Source organism: Drosophila elegans, unplaced genomic scaffold (assembly GCF_018152505.1).
Source record: "Drosophila elegans isolate 14027-0461.03 unplaced genomic scaffold, ASM1815250v1 contig_183, whole genome shotgun sequence".
Taxonomy (NCBI): Eukaryota; Metazoa; Arthropoda; class Insecta; order Diptera; family Drosophilidae; genus Drosophila; species Drosophila elegans.
The window spans coordinates 3,384,463-3,406,785 of NW_024545550.1; the positions used below are offsets into that span (position 1 = coordinate 3,384,463).

At 47.3% G+C, this 22,323-nt stretch overlaps 5 protein-coding genes across 6 annotated transcripts; 4 read left to right on the top strand and 1 right to left on the bottom strand.

Annotated features, from left to right (window-relative positions):
• Window positions 1–73: 73 nt before the first annotated feature.
• On the bottom strand, window positions 74–10,716 carry LOC108144984 (condensin complex subunit 3). Of its 2 annotated transcripts, XM_041707740.1 has the most exons (8): window positions 10,283–10,716; window positions 10,037–10,213; window positions 9,151–9,965; window positions 9,061–9,085; window positions 2,037–3,539; window positions 1,330–1,962; window positions 1,096–1,263; window positions 74–829 (listed from the first exon to the last, which is right to left on the bottom strand). In XM_041707740.1, the coding sequence occupies exons 1-8, from the start codon at window positions 10,541–10,543 to the stop codon at window positions 239–241; spliced, it is 4,173 nt and encodes a 1,390-aa protein (XP_041563674.1). In that variant the 5' UTR covers window positions 10,544–10,716; the 3' UTR covers window positions 74–238. The 2 variants fall into 2 exon arrangements, with proteins under 2 accessions (XP_041563674.1, XP_017125626.2); XM_017270137.2 differs by lacking the exons at window positions 74–829; window positions 1,096–1,263; window positions 1,330–1,962; window positions 2,037–3,539 and adding exons at window positions 5,596–6,351; window positions 6,618–6,785; window positions 6,852–7,484 and having other exon boundaries at window positions 7,558–9,085; window positions 10,283–10,715.
• On the top strand, window positions 3,542–5,426 carry LOC121466877 (activated Cdc42 kinase-like). Its single transcript, XM_041707743.1, has 2 exons — window positions 3,542–4,715; window positions 4,939–5,426. The coding sequence occupies exons 1-2, from the start codon at window positions 3,576–3,578 to the stop codon at window positions 5,128–5,130; spliced, it is 1,332 nt and encodes a 443-aa protein (XP_041563677.1). The 5' UTR covers window positions 3,542–3,575; the 3' UTR covers window positions 5,131–5,426.
• A 925-nt stretch (window positions 10,717–11,641) lies between the features above and the next one.
• On the top strand, window positions 11,642–14,996 carry LOC108144985. Its single transcript, XM_017270138.2, is given in 5 exon segments — window positions 11,642–13,182; window positions 13,241–13,473; window positions 13,939–14,335; window positions 14,399–14,851; window positions 14,853–14,996. Coding segments are annotated over 5 exon segments (2,604 nt in total). The 5' UTR covers window positions 11,642–11,718; the 3' UTR covers window positions 14,910–14,996.
• A 643-nt stretch (window positions 14,997–15,639) lies between these two features.
• LOC121466834 (accessory gland protein Acp29AB-like) lies at window positions 15,640–16,419 on the top strand. Its single transcript, XM_041707362.1, has one exon. The coding sequence runs from the start codon at window positions 15,640–15,642 to the stop codon at window positions 16,417–16,419; it is 780 nt and encodes a 259-aa protein (XP_041563296.1).
• A 466-nt stretch (window positions 16,420–16,885) lies between these two features.
• On the top strand, window positions 16,886–18,481 carry LOC108144987. Its single transcript, XM_017270141.2, has 3 exons — window positions 16,886–17,064; window positions 17,156–17,370; window positions 17,430–18,481. The coding sequence occupies exons 1-3, from the start codon at window positions 16,986–16,988 to the stop codon at window positions 17,745–17,747; spliced, it is 612 nt and encodes a 203-aa protein (XP_017125630.1). The 5' UTR covers window positions 16,886–16,985; the 3' UTR covers window positions 17,748–18,481.
• Window positions 18,482–22,323: the final 3,842 nt, after the last annotated feature.

Here is a 22,323-nt window from a genome sequence, read left to right on the forward strand (position 1 = left end):
AGTTAGTCCTTATAATGCTAGATATATATAAAATACAATCAGTTATTTCTATTCCAAAAAAAAAGATCAGAACTTGTTTGTCTGTTAAATTATTTAACGATTTATTTAAACTTGAAACTACTACATAATTTACACATATTTTACACAAAGAAACGGCCATAGAACTTAACACTAACGAGGGAACACAGAACGAACAGTGAGAGTGAGAGTGAGAAATGGAGGCGAATCCGGACGGAGGCTATTTCCGCCTGCTGCGTTTACTGTCCACGCTCATGCTCATGGCCACGGAGCGCGTCACGCGCTTCGGTGTGGACACTTGCAGCTGGCCACCACTGAGGTTCATCTCGAGGGACATCCGTTTGCGGGTCATGCACATGGAATTGATCCGCTGCGAGCGCGAATCGTTACGCGTCGTCACCTTTGGCGTACTGGAGCTTGGTCGGGATCGGATAACATGTAGCGCCTTGTTGATGATCGGCTTTTTGGACTTTGCGGTTCTGTGTTCTGGTGCAGCATCGCTTTCAGAATCGCTTTCTGTTTGCGACTTCAAAACCGATACAGATACCGATTGAACCACAACGACGGGAGGCACTTGATTTTCCTTAACCGACGATGTGCTGTCCGTGGGACTGTTCGTATTCTTGGCCATCTGCTGTCGCCGGGAACTCCTGTTGTCCAGGCAAGGCTGCTTGCGCAGCGGAGAGCCGCGGGGCGGCGAGAGCGCCGTGGAATCGCTGGTGGTCCTCAGGGAATTGGGATCTGACGGTGTCCGTCGAAGCACTCGCTTGCGTCCGTTTCTTAAAGGTGTCTCCAGATGCAGGACCTTTCGCTAGTGGTGATTAAAAATGAAAGGAAAACAAAATGTTTAAAAATCAAATGATACCAACCCATTGCGAAATAGGATTATTGGAGCTTAAAGGAAACTACAATTTGGTGTTCAGTTTTGAAAACATTGATTTGTTGATTCATTGTTAATGCCGATTGCAACTTTTTTCTTAACCTAAACAGCGTGTGCGCGTGAAGATGGTTTGTGAGTCCTGTGGCAGAGTCTAGAGCCTAGAGCTGCATGCGCAAGCGTAAGTGCCTGGTACTCACTTTGCTAGGTGGGTTGGAGGGGGTCTGGGTCATGGATGTGCCGGCGGTGGCGGTGACTTTCCTGCTGCGCAGCGAACGAAGTCTCAAGTGGCTGGCATTCGGAGCAGCTTTGACGGGACTGGGTGAGGCGGCTGTGGGAGATGCCTGGATCACCTCGGAATCGTTTGCCTGGAAAGGGCAACACAACAGTTAGTATAGCTGCAATTATCTGGGGGAAATCTATGTAATACATACTCTTTCTACTCTAGCTGGACTCTCGGATATCTCCTCATCGGATGAGAGATCCGAACTAGCTGGCTTCTTTTCCGGCGTCTTGGATGACCTGGCCATGGCCATTTGGAGGCGACGCCTCATCTGTGGTCGACTTGAGTTCCGTTTGGATGTCTCTGCCGCCGCCGCTTCCGTTTCCGTGTTTTCCTCCGCATTGACTGCCTGCGTTTCCAACAAGCTCTCTGCATCCGAAAGGCTAATGGCCATTGAGCGGCGCAGGTAGCGTATTCCAACTATGTTGTCTTTGCCATATGTCGTCACAATGGGCTCTGGAATTGGTGGTACTGCTGCTTCGGCTGCTTTGACTGCTTTAGGAGTAGCTGCGGCTTCCCCTGCGGATGTTTCACTCTCGTGAGTCTCTGGAGCTGAAGTGGGAGTCTGCAAGCTGGAAGATTCTTCGGGACTGGGGGCTGGGGCTTCTATTTGTGTTGGCGCTGGTGCTGGCACTTCCAAATCCGCAGTGGTCACAGTCCCCGTCTCGCACTCGTCATCGCTTTCGCCGTCCTCGGGATTCCGACGAGGCGGAGGATTGAAACTGCCATTCACCATCAGCTTGAAGTTCCCAATGTTTTTGATCATGCGAGGTTCCAATTCGTTCTATAAAAAAAAAAAGCAAAGACATTAAGCACACTTTTTGGGATATATAAGGAACTCCCGGCAAGATGACTTACAGCTATCAGCTTGTCCGCCAGATCAAGCATTTCAGCCTTAATCTCTGGCCCGTTGAATACGTTTATAGAAAGTCGTGTGAGCTCCTTGGCCAGAAGGCGGCACATCTCCTTGCGCTCCGTGAAGTAGTTCTGAATGTATTGCAGAAAACTGATCGCCAGTTTGTTGTGGATATTTGTTTGGGGCGTGCTGTTCTCTTGCACGGTCATTTCGAAGAAAAACTTGGTCAGGTTTTCGGGCTGGACGCCGTTGAGCGGCGAATCAATGCTGCAGTTCATGATGGTCCAAACGGTGGGCAGGAAGCATGGCTGCAGGAGACACTGTTTGTTGAGGCGTCTCAGCTCCTCGAAGAACATGCCCAGCACCTGACTGATGATGGCCTCGGTGTTGGGATTGAAGTACCGCTTCAGCAGCTGCTCCAGCACCTCCGGGCGATCGTCCAAGTGGCCGCGGAGCACCAGGCGGCAAAGGCCGCGTGCGATGGCCACGCCGACGTTCTTGTTCTGCACCCGCTCCATGTAGTGGCCCATTACCACGATGATGTCGGAATTCTGCTCGTTGTTCTGCGACATGCTGCCATCGTCGTCGTCATAGATCTCCTGCATGGTGTAGAGCTGTCGTCGCTTTGTCTTCGACACATTTCCGCCGGCCTGGTTCAGATCGTTGAAGTAGTCCACGCCGTAGTGATCCAGCAGCTCCAATATGCAGTTGGCCGCCGTCTCGCACAGCCGCACGATGTTGTTGTTGCAGTACTGGTCCAACACCACCTCGAACACCTCCTTGCTGTAGGCCTCGTAGAACATGCTGTAGGTGGTGCCGCACTTAATGGCCCACTCGAAGATGTCCACCTCGGCGCAGGCCAGGTATCGGCAGATGAAGTCCTTGTACAGTTGACACAGGCTGGGCGTCAGCTTGTGCACGTGCGGCGAGGCGGTCATGTAGTAGCACATGTACAGGCCCTTTAGCACGCGCTCCTGCTTGGAGAGCTTCGGACGGGCGGCCTTTTCGAGCACACCGTTCCGCTCCAGCACAGGACGGATGAGTTCGGTGTACTCCTCGGTGACGGCGGTCTTCTCATCGTTCACCGACTGCGCCCTTATGTACTCCTTTTGGCGCACAAAGTTGTCCTCTTGCTCCTCCATTTCGAGGATCCTGACCTTCAGCGAGGAGATCTTCATCTTCAGCGGCGTGTCCAAGTCGTCCAGCAACTTATTGATCAAACTGCGGTCGTGTATCAGCTCGTTCTGCTTGGTGTTCAGTTCGCACAGCTCGTAGATGATCTCGATGAAGAACTGCATCCGATCGTTGAGGTCGGTGATCAGTTGCTCCATGCAGCGCACCAGCACGCACACGATCTTGTGGTCCAGCAGGCAGTCCTTCAGCAGGGCCGCGATCAGCTGGCGCATGTTGCCGCGCCCGATCTCGTCGCCCAGATCGTACGACTGCAGGATCTCCACCAGCGAGAGCAGCATGTTCTGGAACTCGACCTGGGCGAACTTGTCCATGTCGGGCACCACTCGCACCAGTCGCATCAGCGCCCGATGACGCTGCCCACGCGCGGTGCCGCCCAGCGGGTGCGTAAGGCGGAACTGGCCGCCGGCTTGAGTCGCCACAACGACGAGAACTCCAACTCGCTGGAGGCCTGCGAGAGTCCGGAGGCACCGCCGCTGCAGCAGTCGGAGCCGCCGCCGGAGTCGCTGCCAGAGCCGGAGTCACCGAATCCCATTCCGTTGCCGCCGCGCGAGGGCAAGAAACAGGTGAAGACCAGCACGAAGCGCCATGTGCGCAAGTATCCACTGATCATACCGGCCAACGGACTACAGCGAACCCTCAGCAAGCTGACGGATTTCGGGGAAGACTCCGCTGGCAAGATGCCGGAATGCTCCGCTCACACGCAGCAGCCGACCAACAGAGCCATCGAGGTGGTGGCCGCTGTCCGGCCAAACAGCATGCGTCGTCCGTCGCGGGAGTACGAGAACATGCCGGCGTCGGGGAGTGGTGAGCCGACCCAACACACCTACCAGAACCTGGACAAACTGGCTCCGGCCGATGCTGCCGGGTTGACGGACACCGCTTCGCTGCAGATCGAATCCATCCTGGAGGCGGACTCGGGCAAGGAGGGCAGCCTGCAGTCGCCGGACGTGACCGACGGCTTCTACAACTTCTCCATTCAGAAGGAGCACTACAACAAGGCCAGGGAGACGGAGTTCGAGGTCACCCAGATGGCCGGACTGTATGTTAACGACGACGAGCTACGCAACCTGGACATCGAGAGCAGCCGGAAGACGGCCACGCCGGGCAGCAGCTGTAGCGCCAGCCAGCCGGATGAGGAGCCGCCTCCGGCAGAGCCTGCTCCGGAGCTGAGTCGACGCTTCTCCAGTGCGGACAGCGAGCTGGCCGGCAATGCCCTGTTCAAGAAGGTTCGAGCATCCGTCAACATGGCCATGAATCGCAACTCGGTGGCCGAAACCACTTCGTCGAGCGGCAGTCAACCAGGAGGAGCTGCTGCCAAGCCGCAAACCGAAGCCGAGTACTTTGCGGCCACGGCCGCTCGACTGGCGGACTCCAATTCGGTGAGCTGCGAGGATCTGCTGGAGTTCTCCGACAAGAAGCCCAGGGGATGCGAACGCGGCGTGGACTCTGATGAAGTGCGCATCATGGTTAAGGTACTCGGCAAAGATGTGAGTACACTATATTATGATTATGATTAGAAACATGACTTCAAAAAGATTTAAGTTTATATAAGAAAGTGCAGATACATGCCTATATATCTTCGAAATAAGATAATATAATAATATTTACTTTGTTGAATTTATCATTTGGATATAATAACAAAAATAATATGATTATGGATTATGGATCATTCCATCTTATTTATACGTTTTCTTTTTAATTTTCACACAGAGCACGCCCAATCGTTGTCTGGGTGCCCTGGAGTTCATCAACTGGGACGTCCACAAATCCATCAAGCTCATCAAACTGCAGAACCTGGTCAGCGAGGCCAATCTCAGCCTGGAGGCCTCCTTCGAGGCACTGCAGCAGCACGAATGGGATCTGCACACCACGGCCCACAAACTGAATGGCCTTAAACTTTGAATACTCCTCTAATTTCGATTGCCTTGATCTGTCTGTTTTAAACGACCACCGTTGCCTTAACCTCATTACTATCGTTTCGTAATCGTAAGCTAAGCATTGAATATAATTAAGTTTCTGGAACCTAACGTAATCACTGCTCGCCCATTGGCTTCCTGCATTCGGATCGATCGAATCTCAGCATGTACTTATTCACGCATGCTTGGTCTGCATGCAAGTTAATACTACTACCAGCATCAAAATACACATTTATACACCTTTATAGAAATTTTCAATAAATTATAAAACTTTTTTATATACAAGTTTGAGTACGGAGCTATTTATTTTTCAATGCATTACTTTTAAAACCAGTTTATTTGTCGATTTGATTGTTTTGGAAAAAAGTTAGAAAAAAGAGTTAGTCCTTATAATGCTAGATATATATAAAATACAATCAGTTATTTCTATTCCAAAAAAAAAGATCAGAACTTGTTTGTCTGTTAAATTATTTAACGATTTATTTAAACTTGAAACTACTACATAATTTACACATATTTTACACAAAGAAACGGCCATAGAACTTAACACTAACGAGGGAACACAGAACGAACAGTGAGAGTGAGAGTGAGAAATGGAGGCGAATCCGGACGGAGGCTATTTCCGCCTGCTGCGTTTACTGTCCACGCTCATGCTCATGGCCACGGAGCGCGTCACGCGCTTCGGTGTGGACACTTGCAGCTGGCCACCACTGAGGTTCATCTCGAGGGACATCCGTTTGCGGGTCATGCACATGGAATTGATCCGCTGCGAGCGCGAATCGTTACGCGTCGTCACCTTTGGCGTACTGGAGCTTGGTCGGGATCGGATAACATGTAGCGCCTTGTTGATGATCGGCTTTTTGGACTTTGCGGTTCTGTGTTCTGGTGCAGCATCGCTTTCAGAATCGCTTTCTGTTTGCGACTTCAAAACCGATACAGATACCGATTGAACCACAACGACGGGAGGCACTTGATTTTCCTTAACCGACGATGTGCTGTCCGTGGGACTGTTCGTATTCTTGGCCATCTGCTGTCGCCGGGAACTCCTGTTGTCCAGGCAAGGCTGCTTGCGCAGCGGAGAGCCGCGGGGCGGCGAGAGCGCCGTGGAATCGCTGGTGGTCCTCAGGGAATTGGGATCTGACGGTGTCCGTCGAAGCACTCGCTTGCGTCCGTTTCTTAAAGGTGTCTCCAGATGCAGGACCTTTCGCTAGTGGTGATTAAAAATGAAAGGAAAACAAAATGTTTAAAAATCAAATGATACCAACCCATTGCGAAATAGGATTATTGGAGCTTAAAGGAAACTACAATTTGGTGTTCAGTTTTGAAAACATTGATTTGTTGATTCATTGTTAATGCCGATTGCAACTTTTTTCTTAACCTAAACAGCGTGTGCGCGTGAAGATGGTTTGTGAGTCCTGTGGCAGAGTCTAGAGCCTAGAGCTGCATGCGCAAGCGTAAGTGCCTGGTACTCACTTTGCTAGGTGGGTTGGAGGGGGTCTGGGTCATGGATGTGCCGGCGGTGGCGGTGACTTTCCTGCTGCGCAGCGAACGAAGTCTCAAGTGGCTGGCATTCGGAGCAGCTTTGACGGGACTGGGTGAGGCGGCTGTGGGAGATGCCTGGATCACCTCGGAATCGTTTGCCTGGAAAGGGCAACACAACAGTTAGTATAGCTGCAATTATCTGGGGGAAATCTATGTAATACATACTCTTTCTACTCTAGCTGGACTCTCGGATATCTCCTCATCGGATGAGAGATCCGAACTAGCTGGCTTCTTTTCCGGCGTCTTGGATGACCTGGCCATGGCCATTTGGAGGCGACGCCTCATCTGTGGTCGACTTGAGTTCCGTTTGGATGTCTCTGCCGCCGCCGCTTCCGTTTCCGTGTTTTCCTCCGCATTGACTGCCTGCGTTTCCAACAAGCTCTCTGCATCCGAAAGGCTAATGGCCATTGAGCGGCGCAGGTAGCGTATTCCAACTATGTTGTCTTTGCCATATGTCGTCACAATGGGCTCTGGAATTGGTGGTACTGCTGCTTCGGCTGCTTTGACTGCTTTAGGAGTAGCTGCGGCTTCCCCTGCGGATGTTTCACTCTCGTGAGTCTCTGGAGCTGAAGTGGGAGTCTGCAAGCTGGAAGATTCTTCGGGACTGGGGGCTGGGGCTTCTATTTGTGTTGGCGCTGGTGCTGGCACTTCCAAATCCGCAGTGGTCACAGTCCCCGTCTCGCACTCGTCATCGCTTTCGCCGTCCTCGGGATTCCGACGAGGCGGAGGATTGAAACTGCCATTCACCATCAGCTTGAAGTTCCCAATGTTTTTGATCATGCGAGGTTCCAATTCGTTCTATAAAAAAAAAAGCAAAGACATTAAGCACACTTTTTGGGATATATAAGGAACTCCCGGCAAGATGACTTACAGCTATCAGCTTGTCCGCCAGATCAAGCATTTCAGCCTTAATCTCTGGCCCGTTGAATACGTTTATAGAAAGTCGTGTGAGCTCCTTGGCCAGAAGGCGGCACATCTCCTTGCGCTCCGTGAAGTAGTTCTGAATGTATTGCAGAAAACTGATCGCCAGTTTGTTGTGGATATTTGTTTGGGGCGTGCTGTTCTCTTGCACGGTCATTTCGAAGAAAAACTTGGTGAAGTTTTCGGGCTGGACGCCGTTGAGCGGCGAGTCAATGCTGCAGTTCATGATAGTCCAAACGGTGGGCAGGAAGCATGGCTGCAGGAGACACTGTTTGTTGAGGCGTCTCAGCTCCTCGAAGAACATGCCCAGCACCTGACTGATGATGGCCTCGGTGTTGGGATTGAAGTACCGCTTCAGCAGCTGCTCCAGCACCTCCGGGCGATCGTCCAAGTGGCCGCGGAGCACCAGGCGGCAAAGGCCGCGTGCGATGGCCACGCCGACGTTCTTGTTCTGCACCCGCTCCATGTAGTGGCCCATTACCACGATGATGTCGGAATTCTGCTCGTTGTTCTGCGACATGCTGCCATCGTCGTCGTCATAGATCTCCTGCATGGTGTAGAGCTGTCGTCGCTTTGTCTTCGACACATTTCCGCCGGCCTGGTTCAGATCGTTGAAGTAGTCCACGCCGTAGTGATCCAGCAGCTCCAATATGCAGTTGGCCGCCGTCTCGCACAGCCGCACGATGTTGTTGTTGCAGTACTGGTCCAACACCACCTCGAACACCTCCTTGCTGTAGGCCTCGTAGAACATGCTGTAGGTGGTGCCGCACTTAATGGCCCACTCGAAGATGTCCACCTCGGCGCAGGCCAGGTATCGGCAGATGAAGTCCTTGTACAGTTGACACAGGCTGGGCGTCAGCTTGTGCACGTGCGGCGAGGCGGTCATGTAGTAGCAGATGTACAGGCCCTTTAGCACGCGCTCCTGCTTGGAGAGCTTCGGACGGGCGGCCTTTTCGAGCACACCGTTCCGCTCCAGCACAGGACGGATGAGTTCGGTGTACTCCTCGGTGACGGCGGTCTTCTCATCGTTCACCGACTGCGCCCTTATGTACTCCTTTTGGCGCACAAAGTTGTCCTCTTGCTCCTCCATTTCGAGGATCCTGACCTTCAGCGAGGAGATCTTCATCTTCAGCGGCGTGTCCAAGTCGTCCAGCAACTTATTGATCAAACTGCGGTCGTGTATCAGCTCGTTCTGCTTGGTGTTCAGTTCGCACAGCTCGTAGATGATCTCGATGAAGAACTGCATCCGATCGTTGAGGTCGGTGATCAGTTGCTCCATGCAGCGCACCAGCACGCACACGATCTTGTGGTCCAGCAGGCAGTCCTTCAGCAGGGCCGCGATCAGCTGGCGCATGTTGCCGCGCCCGATCTCGTCGCCCAGATCGTACGACTGCAGGATCTCCACCAGCGAGAGCAGCATGTTCTGGAACTCGACCTGGGCGAACTTGTCCATGTCGGGCTTTTGAAACTGACAGAACCTAGTCGACAAAACGAAGTCAATTAAATACCGATTCGGTGATAAAGAGCAGATCCTCCGACTTACTTATCCACATAGTTGCAGAAGACGCTGAGTTCCGGCAACACCGACTCCATTTCGGGCTGCTCCGTCTCCAGGAACTCGCTGAGACACTGCCAGTATATCAGCAGTTCCACGGTCAGCAATTCGTGTGGAATGCAGCGATGCAGCTCGCAGTCATCGCTCAACGGCAGCTGGTCCACGAGCTTCTGGTGGTCCGTCTGCTCGAAGATCACCCTCAGCATTTGCTTGGCCACGCGCCGGAAGCGCAGCAGCTCCTCCTCGTTGGAGTCCAGCTTGAGGGCGGCCGTGAGGGCGACATAGTTTTGCTGGTACGACTCGATCCACGTCTTGAGCATGTAGTTGACCACCGTTTTGCGTACCGTGGCCGAGGTGTCGTTGAGTCCCTGCTCCAGCAGGGTGAGGCGCTGGGCCACCTTGTAGGAGCGCACCGGATAGTTGCAGAGATTGACGTACGTGTGGCGACGCACCTTCTCGTCCACGTCCCACAGGCGCTGCAGGATGTGCGGAATGGTGATGTAGTTGCGGCCCATGCACGATATGATGCACTGCCGCACGTTGGACGAGGGATCGGCGGACAGGTGATACTGATAGGCACAGACGACGGGGTCACTGGGACTGTCCGGATTCTGAAGGCGTTGCATGGCCAGCACGGCCTGCTTTCGCACCATGGCGGACACGTCCTTGACGCGGTCCAGCATCCCCTCCAGGATGTCATCACACTGGCTGTCATCCAGGGCGGCATTCGGCCCCAGTTCCTTGAGTATGAGATTTATAAAGTAGCAGATGCGATAGCGGATGTGCGGGCTCGCGGAATAGGTCTGTGGAGGCGAAGAAAAACCATTAGGTACAGTTCCAAACGCAAACAATACAGTACACAGTGGACACGCACCGTCAGCAGCCAGCGGAATGTATCGCCCAACATGGGCTCCGAGCCCGTCTCGTCCGGAGTGCTCACGAAGGTGGCGCAGAAGTTTAGGGCGGTGTTGGCATTCTCGTTGCCCTCCTCCGCTTCCAGGACGGCCTTCAACACGTTGATGAAGGTCTGCTTGAACGAATTGTGGCCCATCTGTTGGAATGTACAGCATTAGAGTGGGAAATTCCAGATAAACTGCCACCAGAGGACGACGCCACTCACCTTTGTGTACAGTTGCTGCATCTCCTTCACGAAGCGCTTGTGCAGGGATTCCTTGAGCTCGGCGTGCCGCATTATGGAGTACATGGCCTCCGTGGATGCGGAGGCGGATGTGGGTGCGGAGGAGGTGTCCGCCACGCCCTGATCCTCGTTCTCTTTCTCCCCATCTTTGCTGGCTTCCTTGGTGGCCGACGGAAGCTTCCAGCCGCCCGTTGTTTTTTTCGCCGTGGCCTTCTCGTTCGCCTTCCCCTTCGGTCTGGTCATTCCCTTAAATATATACTTTTCACGGCGATCTTGATCAACAGCCGATACTCGAACGGCGCTTTTTTTGGTTTCCTGGTTAAAAAACTATTTTCAAATTGCACCAAGCGATGGCGAAACAAACAAGCGTGGCGTTATTGTCTTCTCCGTTTTCCACCCCCGTTCGCTTGTTAAATTCAAATGACGCGTGCGGATTTTTTAGTGTGTTTTTTGTAAGGCGATCGATAAGTTTGATCGATATGTGTAAATGCTGACCTATCGATTGCTGCGATCCATTTTGAATTTTAACTGAAATATGTATACCAATTTACTATGCCTTGCCTATTGTATTTCATGAATCGCTGTAAACTCATAAGAGTTTTACACTGGTTAGACCTACAAATTAAAAAAACAATTTGTAAAAAGGCTAGCAATTTAATACATGCATAGGAATCAATAAATTTTAAATATTTTTTGCTTGCTGTTTGAAAATATGTTTTGAAATAGAAAATGCTAGAATCAGGGAATATAGCGTTCAAGTTTCAACCCTGAATAATCTGTTACCTTCTGTACCAAAAAACATTTGGTTCCCAAAAATGACAATTGGGATTTTACAAAGGGTGGGTTAGTATCCTTATTGCTTAGAATTTGTTTTTCCGAAATATCTTTCGAAATGTCGAGAGTCCCATGGAAAATACAGCTTGCAGATAAAAAATTGTTTGCCAAGAACAGAGAAAACCAAAAAACGTATCCCTTGATAAGACCAAGAGGGATTTCCGATTGCTTTTTATTTGACTATGAGTTAAGGCACTTATAACAGGTTTTGCAATCAGTACATAATATTAAATTTTTCAAAAGAACAAATTTTAGCCCTTTGGCATGTACTGTACTATTTCTATGCCTTCGAAGTAAAATTTATAAAACAAAACCAAAAAATTTTACAAATAACTTAATATGCTGAAATATAGAAATATATAATTAGATTAGGTTTTTAAAATTTATTTAAAGGAATTAAAATTACTAATGAATGAATGGTTGGCTTTAAAATGTTACCTATAAGAAGCAAGATCCTGATGAAAGTTTGAAAAGCTATAGCTGTTAAAAAATTGTCATTTAACAAATTTGTACTTACCCTAAAGGGTATATATATATATATTAGTAGAGCACCATTTTAAAGGAATTCCGGAGGAGCCATAAACATGTCTCGAGTTTCGAAGCGGATCTACGAGGCCAAGACTGCCTATCCAGATCGCACCAAGTCCGAGGAGAAGTCCTTCACCGAGGTGAGTGTGCCGATCAAGAAGCTGGACACGGCGTTGCTGCTGTTGAGCTCCAAGGAGGAGTGCGTCCTGCTGACCGTCTTCAGCCACATCACGGACTTTGCCCGCCGCCAGGATGCGAATGTCCTGGATCTGAGGGCCCATCGCCTGCTGGAGCTGCTGCTTGAGAAGGATCTGTTCATCGACTCGCCCAACATAATGATCCGACGCTTCGCCCTGTACCTGCTCACTGCTCTGCTGGACAACGTGGACATGTCCAGCTTTGAGCCGGAGCAGACGGACCAGATCCTGGAGCTGGCCTGCAGATTCTACCTGATGGAGAGCGACGACTTTTGCATCGAGTACTTGTCCTACATACTCAACGTGTGCCTGAGGGATCCCCAGATGGCCCATGGCATTGTGGAGGCCACCGAATTCCTGGACAAGTTCAAGCTGGTGTTCGTTAATTCCGAGAATCCGGATACGGTGTTCAACTCGATTGAGGCCCTGCACCGGATTCTGCTCGTCCAGAGTGCCGAGCAGATGCTGGACTTCACCACCCAGACGGATTTTCCGGTGGATCGGATCATCTGCGAGGTGACCAACGAGTTCCAGGAGATCCGCAAGGCGGCCCTTAAGACCTTGAAGACTTTGCTGGCGGACACCGGGGATGACAGTGTCTTCGAGCCACTGCATCGCTGCTTCTTCGTGCTGGAGCAGCTGGTAAAGGCCTTCTGTGAGAATCCACGCGGATCGGAGGCGGCCGATATCATCGATGTGCTGGCCACAGCTCTGCGCTCCGAGAAGATGACCAATCTGTTCTTCGAGCAGAACCTCTTCGACCTGGTCGTGGAGCAGGTGCGTGGCAACATGGACCTCATGCCGCTGGAAATGCGCTGCACCATCATCTCGATCTTCGCGGAGACGGCTCAGTACGAGCAGTTCCTGCCGCGCATGCACAAGGCCGAGATCACGGACATGTTCCTCAGCTGCCTGATGCAGAACAAGCCAGCTCCGGCCGCCTTCGTTATTCAGGGCCTGCAGCGCATGTCCCAGTATCCGGATTCATTGCGTCGCATTGTGGCCGCCTACGAGGAGGGGGCGATCCGTAAGCTGGTCACCATCCTCATGTCACCGGAGGTGGCCATCAAGGTGCGGGAGCAGGCGGCGGAGCTTATTGCCCGTCTGCTGGTGGCCGCCTTCCGGGACACGGCCGCCCAGTTGCAGGAGCAGGACATCGCCGCCGTACTCACGGCCGTCATCACCCAGGGTCAGCCCACGCTGTCCATAGATCTCATCCTCTCGCTGCTGACGATCGTCGAGAGTCTGGCGCAGAACGAGGAGTACCGCACGATCCTGGGAGCGTATAGCTCCCTAACCGAACAGATTGCCCAGCTCCTGATGGTGACTGTCTGGGGCACTTATAGCACTAAATCCCAATCCTTATCTCTTCCGGTTACAGCGTTCCTATGCCCACTCCATCCTGGTGAACAACATCTTCCGCTGCCTGTGCACTCTCATCGACGAGGCTCCGGTGCGCGAGACCCTGCTGGCCAACTACATTGTGTCCTCCATCAAGCGGGCCCTGAAATCTCTGTCCAATCTCGTCAAGACCTCGGTGACCAACTTCATTCTGCAGACCACGCGATTCAATGAGTTCATAGATGCCTACATCGATCGTGGTATTCTGGAAGTGTAAGATAGTCCATCTTGTTATACCGTATAATTTCAGTCAAAAGTTTACATCGCATCAAAGGAGACATTTCTGAAAGTATATATATATTCTTGATCAGTATTGTTGGAAAAGTCAATCTAGTCATGTTCGTTTGTCCGTTCTTTTGTCCATCTGTGCGCCTGTCCGATTACTATGCCCATTGCTCTCTCAGTTTAAAAGTTATCTGTATGAAACTATCACCAAAAGTCTTCTTTTTATTGCAGGAAGTAATAAGTTGGATGGGGTAGGATCGAAGAACTATATCATATGGAATAATTGGAAACTTAACTAATTTAGATATATTTTTTTTACAATTTATACAAATATTCTTTTAAATATTACTTTACAATTGCAATGATTACAGGGGTATACAAACTTCGGCTTGCTAAAGTCTGTTGCTTTTTTGTTTTATTAAGAAGTGGGTATACACTCTATTTCCATCCCAGGTTGTTGGATTTCCAGAAGCATGCCTTCTGCGTTTCCACCTGGGCACCGGCCATCGAGAGCATCCTGTCCAAGTGCCCCACGATGAAGTTCGCCATCCGCAACTGTCTCAACTTTACGGACATCACGGCCGGCAAGGACTTCTATGTGTCGCGCCGGAAGTTCGAGGACATCCGCAGCTTCCAGGACATCTTGCGCAACGATTGTTCGCCCCTGGATGCCGTGCTGGTGATGAACTTCGATCGTCCCAAACCGGATGCCACCGATGTGATCGACGTGCCATTGCGTTTTATGCACACGATCTCGGATTCGCCAGGAGATCAGTGCTGGAACTACTGCAAGCGACCCGGAGATGTCTACTTACCGCAGTACTTGGAGGCCCTCAACCAGACGCTAGCGGTGGGTTTGACTAAGTCTTAGCGCTAGTAATATATATATATATATACATAAGCTCCCCCATAGATGCACGGATTGGTGGAGAATCCCGAGCGGATTCGTCGCTCCGTTGACTTCGACAACGTGGCCAAGCGGAGCAAGCTGATCGCCCAGGCGGTGTTCGCCGTCATGAATGATAATCTCAAGATAGTGGACCTCAACTCGACGGAGGAGTGCAGCCGGGACACGGTCCGCTGTCATCTGCAAGATCTGCGCCAGGTGCTGCACACGAACTTCATACCGCTGGGCATGGTGCGCAGTGGCTGCCAGTTCGAGCGGGCCGTCCTCTTCAAGGGCCTGGCGGACCAGATCGGCCTCCCCTGCACCCTGCAGCGCAGTGTGGACGGCCGGATGCTGTACAACGAGGTGCCGCTGCCGGTGGAGCCGGAGAAGGATGTGCACTGCGACAAGAAGACGCTCAAGTTCATGCCCTGGCGCATGCTGCGACCCACCCACGTGGTGGATCTCATGTACAACGTGGGGGGAGCTCTATCCGATGCAGAGTCGCCAGGCGCTGCAGTACCTGCGACTCTACTAGTTTCCAGTTTCTGATTTATCTCCAAATTACCCTGTTCGACATCTGCTGTAAAAGGATTTAGTAAAATTATTCCATCGGTTTAACAAATGGGTATTTCTAAATTTGGAATTCCTGAAATACAAGCCCTAACTTATTTTCGGAATAAAAATTATTAATCACTATCTCCGGGTTTGATAATGATTACTACTTCTTATTCTCAAAATAAGTTTACTTTATGAGAAGGAAACATTTCTCCAATGTGGTGTAAAAAGCATAAGTTTGCTATTAGTAATATAGTTTAAGAAATTTGACCACCGACACAACATTTCTTTTTCCGAAAAAATGAAATTTAATTTATTATTAAAATTCGACATTGATAAGAACGCGTTCCATTTATTTCGATAAATAAATTCTATGAAAAAGCAGGTTCTTTTCAGAAGCATTGTTCAAAAACGAACAGTACACTCAGAAAAAAATACGGTGCTAGAATTAAGTACAAACGGTCTTGATTTAAAAGTATAATATTTAATACTAAAAAATATAAAATTTATCATAAAATGTGGTGTTTCGTTAAAAAAAAAAAACATAATATTCAAATTTTTGATTTGTGACGGGGCCTTACCCAATGTGACTAAAAATTAAAGGAATGTCGACCTTTATCAGCAGCCTTAAGAGCTTTAATTTTTTCAGACAAACAGAACAATTTCAGTATGTTTCTTAAGTTAACTTTGAGTAGTTGAAATTGTTCACAATGTTCAAGCTGGCGACTTACTTTTTTATATTTGCTCTTACAACCCGGCATTTGTTGGTATCGTCTAGAGAAAAAGAGGTTCACCAACACATTCCCGAGACAGAGACCAAGCCCGAAAAGACTGAAGACCCTGTACAGTCCATACTTGCCAAACTCGTGGAGGTGCAGTCCAGGCTAGAAGCCCAGGCGAGCGACATGAAGACCAGACTGGATGCCTCACTTTTGGCTCTAGGTACCACAGTGAAAGACCAGAATACCATTCTTCAGGAGCTTTTGATAAAGACCGGGATCGGGATCGGGATCGGGATCGGGATGGAAGAAAAAATGCTGGCCCTTCATTACAAAACGAAAAATCAAGCAGCAGCCTTTCAAACAACCATCCTGAAAAAACTTTCCACAATCAATTCAAAAATTATCCCCCCGAAGTTTAAGCTAGTTGGGACGAGATACTTCTACATTGAGAGTAATGTTAAGAGAACTTGGAATGATGCTGCTGACGCGTGTCGCCAAATGGGTGGCAATCTAGCAACAATTAGAAGCGAGGAAGAAAGCATTGCCCTAAATGCAGCAATCATAGATAATTATCACTGGATTGGAGTCTATCGGAACGAGAGCCAGTATCTGAACCTGGTCACTGGAAAGAATACGACATTTTTAAAATGGAAGCCGGTAGAGCCAAACTACAATGGGGACTGTATTTATGTATATCAAAAATTGATGGGAGATTATAGTTGCGTTGCTAAATTGTATTTCATCTGCCAGGCGGCCGATGACATATAGCATTCTTTTCTCTTTGATAGCACGCTCGTTAAAATACTTCCTAATTGATTTAAATTTATTTAATTTGAGTTAAATATTGTTTAAATTTAAGCCGAATTAGTAGACATCAAAACTTGTTCCAAAAATATTACAATGAAAAAAAAAAATTAAGTTGAAAAGAATTTAAAACCTCAGTGGATAAAATCAAAGCGGTAAATTTGAGTACAAAATGTTTGAATTTACTACATAAAAACTTTTATTTTTTATTTTATTGTGATGTTAAATTAAATAAAATTGTATGTAAAAAAAAATTTACTACCCAAAGGCATGTTTTTCATTATTCATAATTTGGTTTGCTAAATGCGAGCAAAACTTGTCTTCAAAAATACCAAACATTTGACCATATTAAGAGTGACATTTTTGAGAACCCTGGTTTGAGTATTGACTGTTAACAGAGGGTCACTGCGCATGTCCTCCGCGTCTGGGAGTTCGTCTGACATTCGGGCCACTTTATCGGAATGAGGAGCACGTAAACAAGAGAATCTCGGCCCACGGTAGATTAGCCAAGGAATCGGGTGGCCAGCAGGATGATACGGCCCTTCGTCACGCTGCTCTACTTCCTGCTGACCAGTTCGTCCATCGTCTTCACGGCCTGTGTGAACAATGGTGAGTTTAGCTCTAGCTCCAGCTCTAGCTCTAGCGGAGCTCAACGACCTTGGCGTGGAAAAATCAATAAAATCTCCCATCCGATGCCCAGTCACGGGCACCAGTTCGCCCGGACCCGGACCCGGACAAAGCACCTCGTTGACCAGCGGACACATTCATCGCACGGCGGCGGCCATCGAGAGGGTTAACCTGCTGTGGTGCTACGCCTGCCACACGATGGACGATGGCGAGGCCTGTGTGGATGTGGCGGTCCGGAACGATACCGCTCTGATGAAGAAGTGCCATGGCGAGGAGTTCATCTGCATGGTGAGTGGATGGGACACTCAAACTGAGGCAGTTACTAATCTGAGACCACTGACCAACAGGTCAAGCGATTCTCGTACACCACCAGCACGGAGAACTCGACCAGTTCGCCCAAAATGTGGTCTTTGGATCGCCGATGTGCCGCCAACTGCGAGCCCGGCTGCATCATCATTGGCGAGCGGACGAAACTGTATGCCTGCACCTCCTGCTGCGAGGAGTCCTTCTGCAACACGGGTCGCGGTGCCGCCTCCGGAATCTTTCATCGCGAGGACACTGGCATTGGCACACGGCTCTTCTGGCTGGCCGCCCCCTTTTTGGTCAACATGTCGCTGGTGCTGTACAAACGTCACGCCGGCCACGTCCTCCTCAAGCTGCAATAGTCATCCGCATCACCTCCACTCAATGCCAAATCCTAGCTTATTATAGATCTATGTCTCCTGAACTGTAGATAGGCCATCAGATTGCCGTGTGATAATTAAAAGCTGGCCTCGTCACTACAGCGAGCTCACACATAAACAAAACGAGAAATCCTCTAGGCTAGTATTATTACCCTCAATTAAAATTAATTAAAAAGAGATTCTCAAAATTGCAAACAAAATATTGGTTATTGGTTATTTGATCATATTTACCAAAAAAAGCAGCTTTTTTTAAGTCTTTGAATTTGAACGGAAAATTTGTGTATTTACTAAATTGACTTATGTTTACTATTGTATTCTTTTATCTTAAAATTGTCTTTAGTCCGATTAATTTCAAAATGAGAGTGACAAAGCTAATTGTATTATATGCAAAATTAGTAGCTCATTAATTAATTTCAAATCGGACGTCACAGCTTCGTTTGTCCTTAGCTTTTCCCCATGTAAATTGTTAAGAGAATAATTTTAATCACACCAATCAATATTTTGCCTCTAGGCTAGTATTATTATATTAATATGTTTTACCCTGAATTAAAATTAATTAAAAAAAGATTCTCAATATATCATATATTTATCAAATTATTATTATATTTCAAAAGTAATAGTTTAAATTACTAATTATTTAACAAAAAAAGCTCCTTGTTTTTAGGCCTTTGAACTTGAATTTATTTATTTATTAAATTTACTTATGTATCATTCTATCTACAGCTTGTCTTTAGTCCGATTATTTTCAAAATGAGAGTGTTATGACCTAGCTAATTATTTTCTAGGAAAAATTATAAGCTCATTAATTAATTTCAAATCGAACGTCACAGCTTCGTTTGCCCTTAGCTTATACCCATTTAAATTGTTAATAGAATAATTAATCTCACCATTAGGGTTCCATGCCTGGCATCCTTTGGCTTCAATGGGGGCAATTGTAATCTCGATTCTGGAAGGCATCGAGGCCATGAATACATACATTAAGCCCTCCATGTGGCCCTGCGAATTGCATTACGTTTCCGATTCAGCATGCCCAGTTTCCTCTGTCTGCATCCGCATTAGGATGTGGGCGAGATGCCCAGATGGGCATATGGGCGGATGGGGATTCTGTGGGAGGCGGCTCTTCTGGGCAGACATGAATTATTTATTGGACAAGCAGTCGCCGCATCGCAGGAGTATTCATAAGCTGAGGGGGCGGGGCCGGGCAGCTCTTATCCGGCCTTGGTGGTGGGTGGGCTGCAGAGGCAGAATCAGAGGCAGAGCCTGATCCTGCTCATCTAATGGAGTTGCCATTAAAAACAGATACTAACATGAGACATGCTGCATCCGTGTTTCCGAGCGTGGCCCTGTTGTTTAGTCCTTATTTTCGGGTCTGGAATGCACCACGCCCCCTCATTTGGAGCACACATACAAGAAGGCTCGTTAACGCCCACGAATTGCACACGATACATAAAGAGAAAACAAATATTTGTAAAACCTTCAAATGCTTAAGGGGCTAGCACTACTTGTAACTTTTCTAAAAGTAAAACTATAACTTGTTTTTAAAGTAAAACTGTCTAATAATAGGTACCTACTTAAGTTTTCAATTTTAATTTCAAAATAATTATTAGTTGTTTTTTAACGTTAATATTTTAAATTAAAGTTGTATGATAATTACCGAATTTATTTGATTTTTTTGTATATTTCCATTAATAAATATGCCAAAAAAGTTTCCTACCTTCAATAGGTAATATTTTTAAATTGGATAAGTGTGCACATCTAGGACGCTAAACTGAATGTTATATTTGAAACGCAGTGTACACGAACGTATCCTGCTCTAGTTTCATGCCCCAGGAGGCACATTTGCCGGGCCAAAAATGCTGTGCTGGCTCCTAGATGAACTTCCGGCGCCTAGACTCCTCCATCTTGGCTAATAAAGCCGAGACAAATCTCTTCATTTCGGGCTTAATTTTCTTAGCAAATTTACATAAATGACCGAGGGGAGAATGGGGGCCAATAGGAAGTCGGAAGTCGGATAGGGTTCAGGTTCAGCCGGCTGTCCATCCATCATGGGTCTCAGTGGGTGGCGGAGTGCGGGGTTGATGGTTTGGGGGGTTGGGGGGATTGCTTTATGTGGCCTTCGTGTATTTGGCGTTTATTTTTGCGGCTTTCGTGTCGTAAATCTTCATCAGACGGCAAATTACGTGGTTTCCATCGCGTCGCGCTGCCGCTCCTCCTTCAACATCCTTTACTGTTTCGGGGACACTTTTCGAAATGTGGCGGAACGTATCCGGCAACAATAAAGTGACCGCAATGCGAGCGCCCAGCCCCCAAATATTCTTGGCCAGGAAAAACAATAAACGGTGACAAAAAGGCAAACAGGATGCCCATAAAAACACCAACAACAAAGGCAATGACAACAACAAAATCAACCATTAAAGGACATTCGGGAGGAATGAGAGTGCGACCCAGCCCATTGACAACAGTTTCATTTATGAAAAATAATAGCCACGGCAATATGCAAAATTTATTATTATATTTGCGTTGAGCCGCAAAAATGCTACGGATTTCCAGCCTCGACCGCGAAAAGTTGATCAGACCGTTTGAACGAACTAAATGAAATTCGAAATACTCTGCCATATATTTTTTTTTGAACTTATCACTCTTAGTGTAAAATTTGAAACGCTTTTTTTCTATTTTAACAAGTTTTTTTATGGACAAAGTGAATTATGAAATAATATCATTTTACTGTATAAATGAATTTTTTTTATCATTAAACGTGAATAACATTATTTAAGTAAAATTAAGAATACTAATCAGGCGATGTAAGTACATCATGGGCACATTACGTTTTCCCCTAGTCCTATATATCAATTACAATTATTGTTAAGGTTGCTACCTTATGTTCGCCTTACTTATCCATTAATCGCAGGGGAATCTATTGCACTACGGACATAAAGCCATCCAGAATAAAACCGGCATACGCTGATTCCACCCACTGTGATATTTGTATGTATATGTCCCAGAAAGGCAGACATTTGCTTATCGAAATATAGCACTTAATAAATTAATATTTGGTAAAAAAATAGTGACCGAGTATTGATGGCAAGTAATCAGTCAGATGAGAGACAGACACAGAATTCCATTGAGGTAATCAATTGCATTCGAAATCGGTTTGATTTCTACAACGCCAAAAAGGGCACGAAAATTGGCCCTGGCTGAAAACACATCCACAATGGCAGGAATAGTGTCTTAGTGTTCAACAATTCGGCCAGGTGGAGAATATTTCGTCATGACATTTTAAATCAGAAACTTTGGACGTAAGTCCTTCTATCGTTTATTAGAGCTCGGTTGTGTTTTTACATAACACTGTTTAATATAGTTGATATATACCGTTATCAAAGTGCTTTTTTTTGTTGTACAATAGTCAACCGATATACCCTATAAGCTAAGTTTACCCAAAATATATAGTGCTATTCAAACGATTTAAAAAAAAACTAGTAGTTAAAGAGCTTCGAAAAATCATTCAAACCGAATGAAATGTTGAACATATCCCTCTGAAATTTTAGGGAATACCTATGTTACAGAGATTCCCGCCCGTTTTATTCATTCATTATTATGTATTGCCACTTTGGCATTGGCACACTGTTTCGCCATGTTTCTGGTTGTTTGTTCTCGTTTTTGTCCATTTTTATTTGCCATCATTCTGGGCACTCGTTAGTGGTTGTTGTTATTGTTGTTGTTGTTGTTGTTGTTGTTGCTGCTTTGTCGCGCCAAGTCCACAAAGAAATTTCAATTAAAAGGCAACAATGCCGCACTCCATCATCGGGGCGACGCGCCAAGCTGACAAACCGCGACACATTCTCCCCCTGTCCGCTGTTTTTGAGGTCCTGGACCTCTTCCTGCTCCTCTATGCTCCCTAGTATTCCTCTTGGTACACCCCCTGGTGCTCCTCCTCGTCCTCTTAGTGCCCCCTAGAATTTGGCAGCCACTGAAGTCGCACGTCTCGCCAATGGCTGGCAAATGACTTTTCATTGCGCGAAGTTTTTGGCCAGGCGGCGAGGGGTTTTCGGGTTGCAGTTTGGAAAACTGCAATAATGAGTTGGGGAAAATAAATTTAATTTAAGCTAAGTTCGGTGGTTAAAATTAAGAGCTTTTCTCTGGTAATAAAAAAAGTAGTAAATCTTAATATTCTCACTTCAAATATTTTTTGCTTTAATTTTCAACTTTTGGGGTTTTGAGTTATTTTAAATATGGTTTGATTGAATTGATTTTAGTGTCTGAAAGCTTAATTTAAGTTGAAACCATACGTAACTTATATAAAGTGAAATTAAATCAAATAGGAAATATTTTATACTTAATATTTTTCACAATAATTCGAATAGTTTATAAGTAAACCATGCAATTTAATAGGCACTGTATATTATACTAAGATAAAATATTTAGTTTGGACTGTTTTCATAAATTTACGGTAAGCTGTTGCATTAGTAATTAAGCTTCAAAGTGCTTTAATCAATTAAAAAACCAAAATCCTACTTCTTTATTTAAAGCAAGAATTTAGTGGTTAACCAGAGTTATTTGA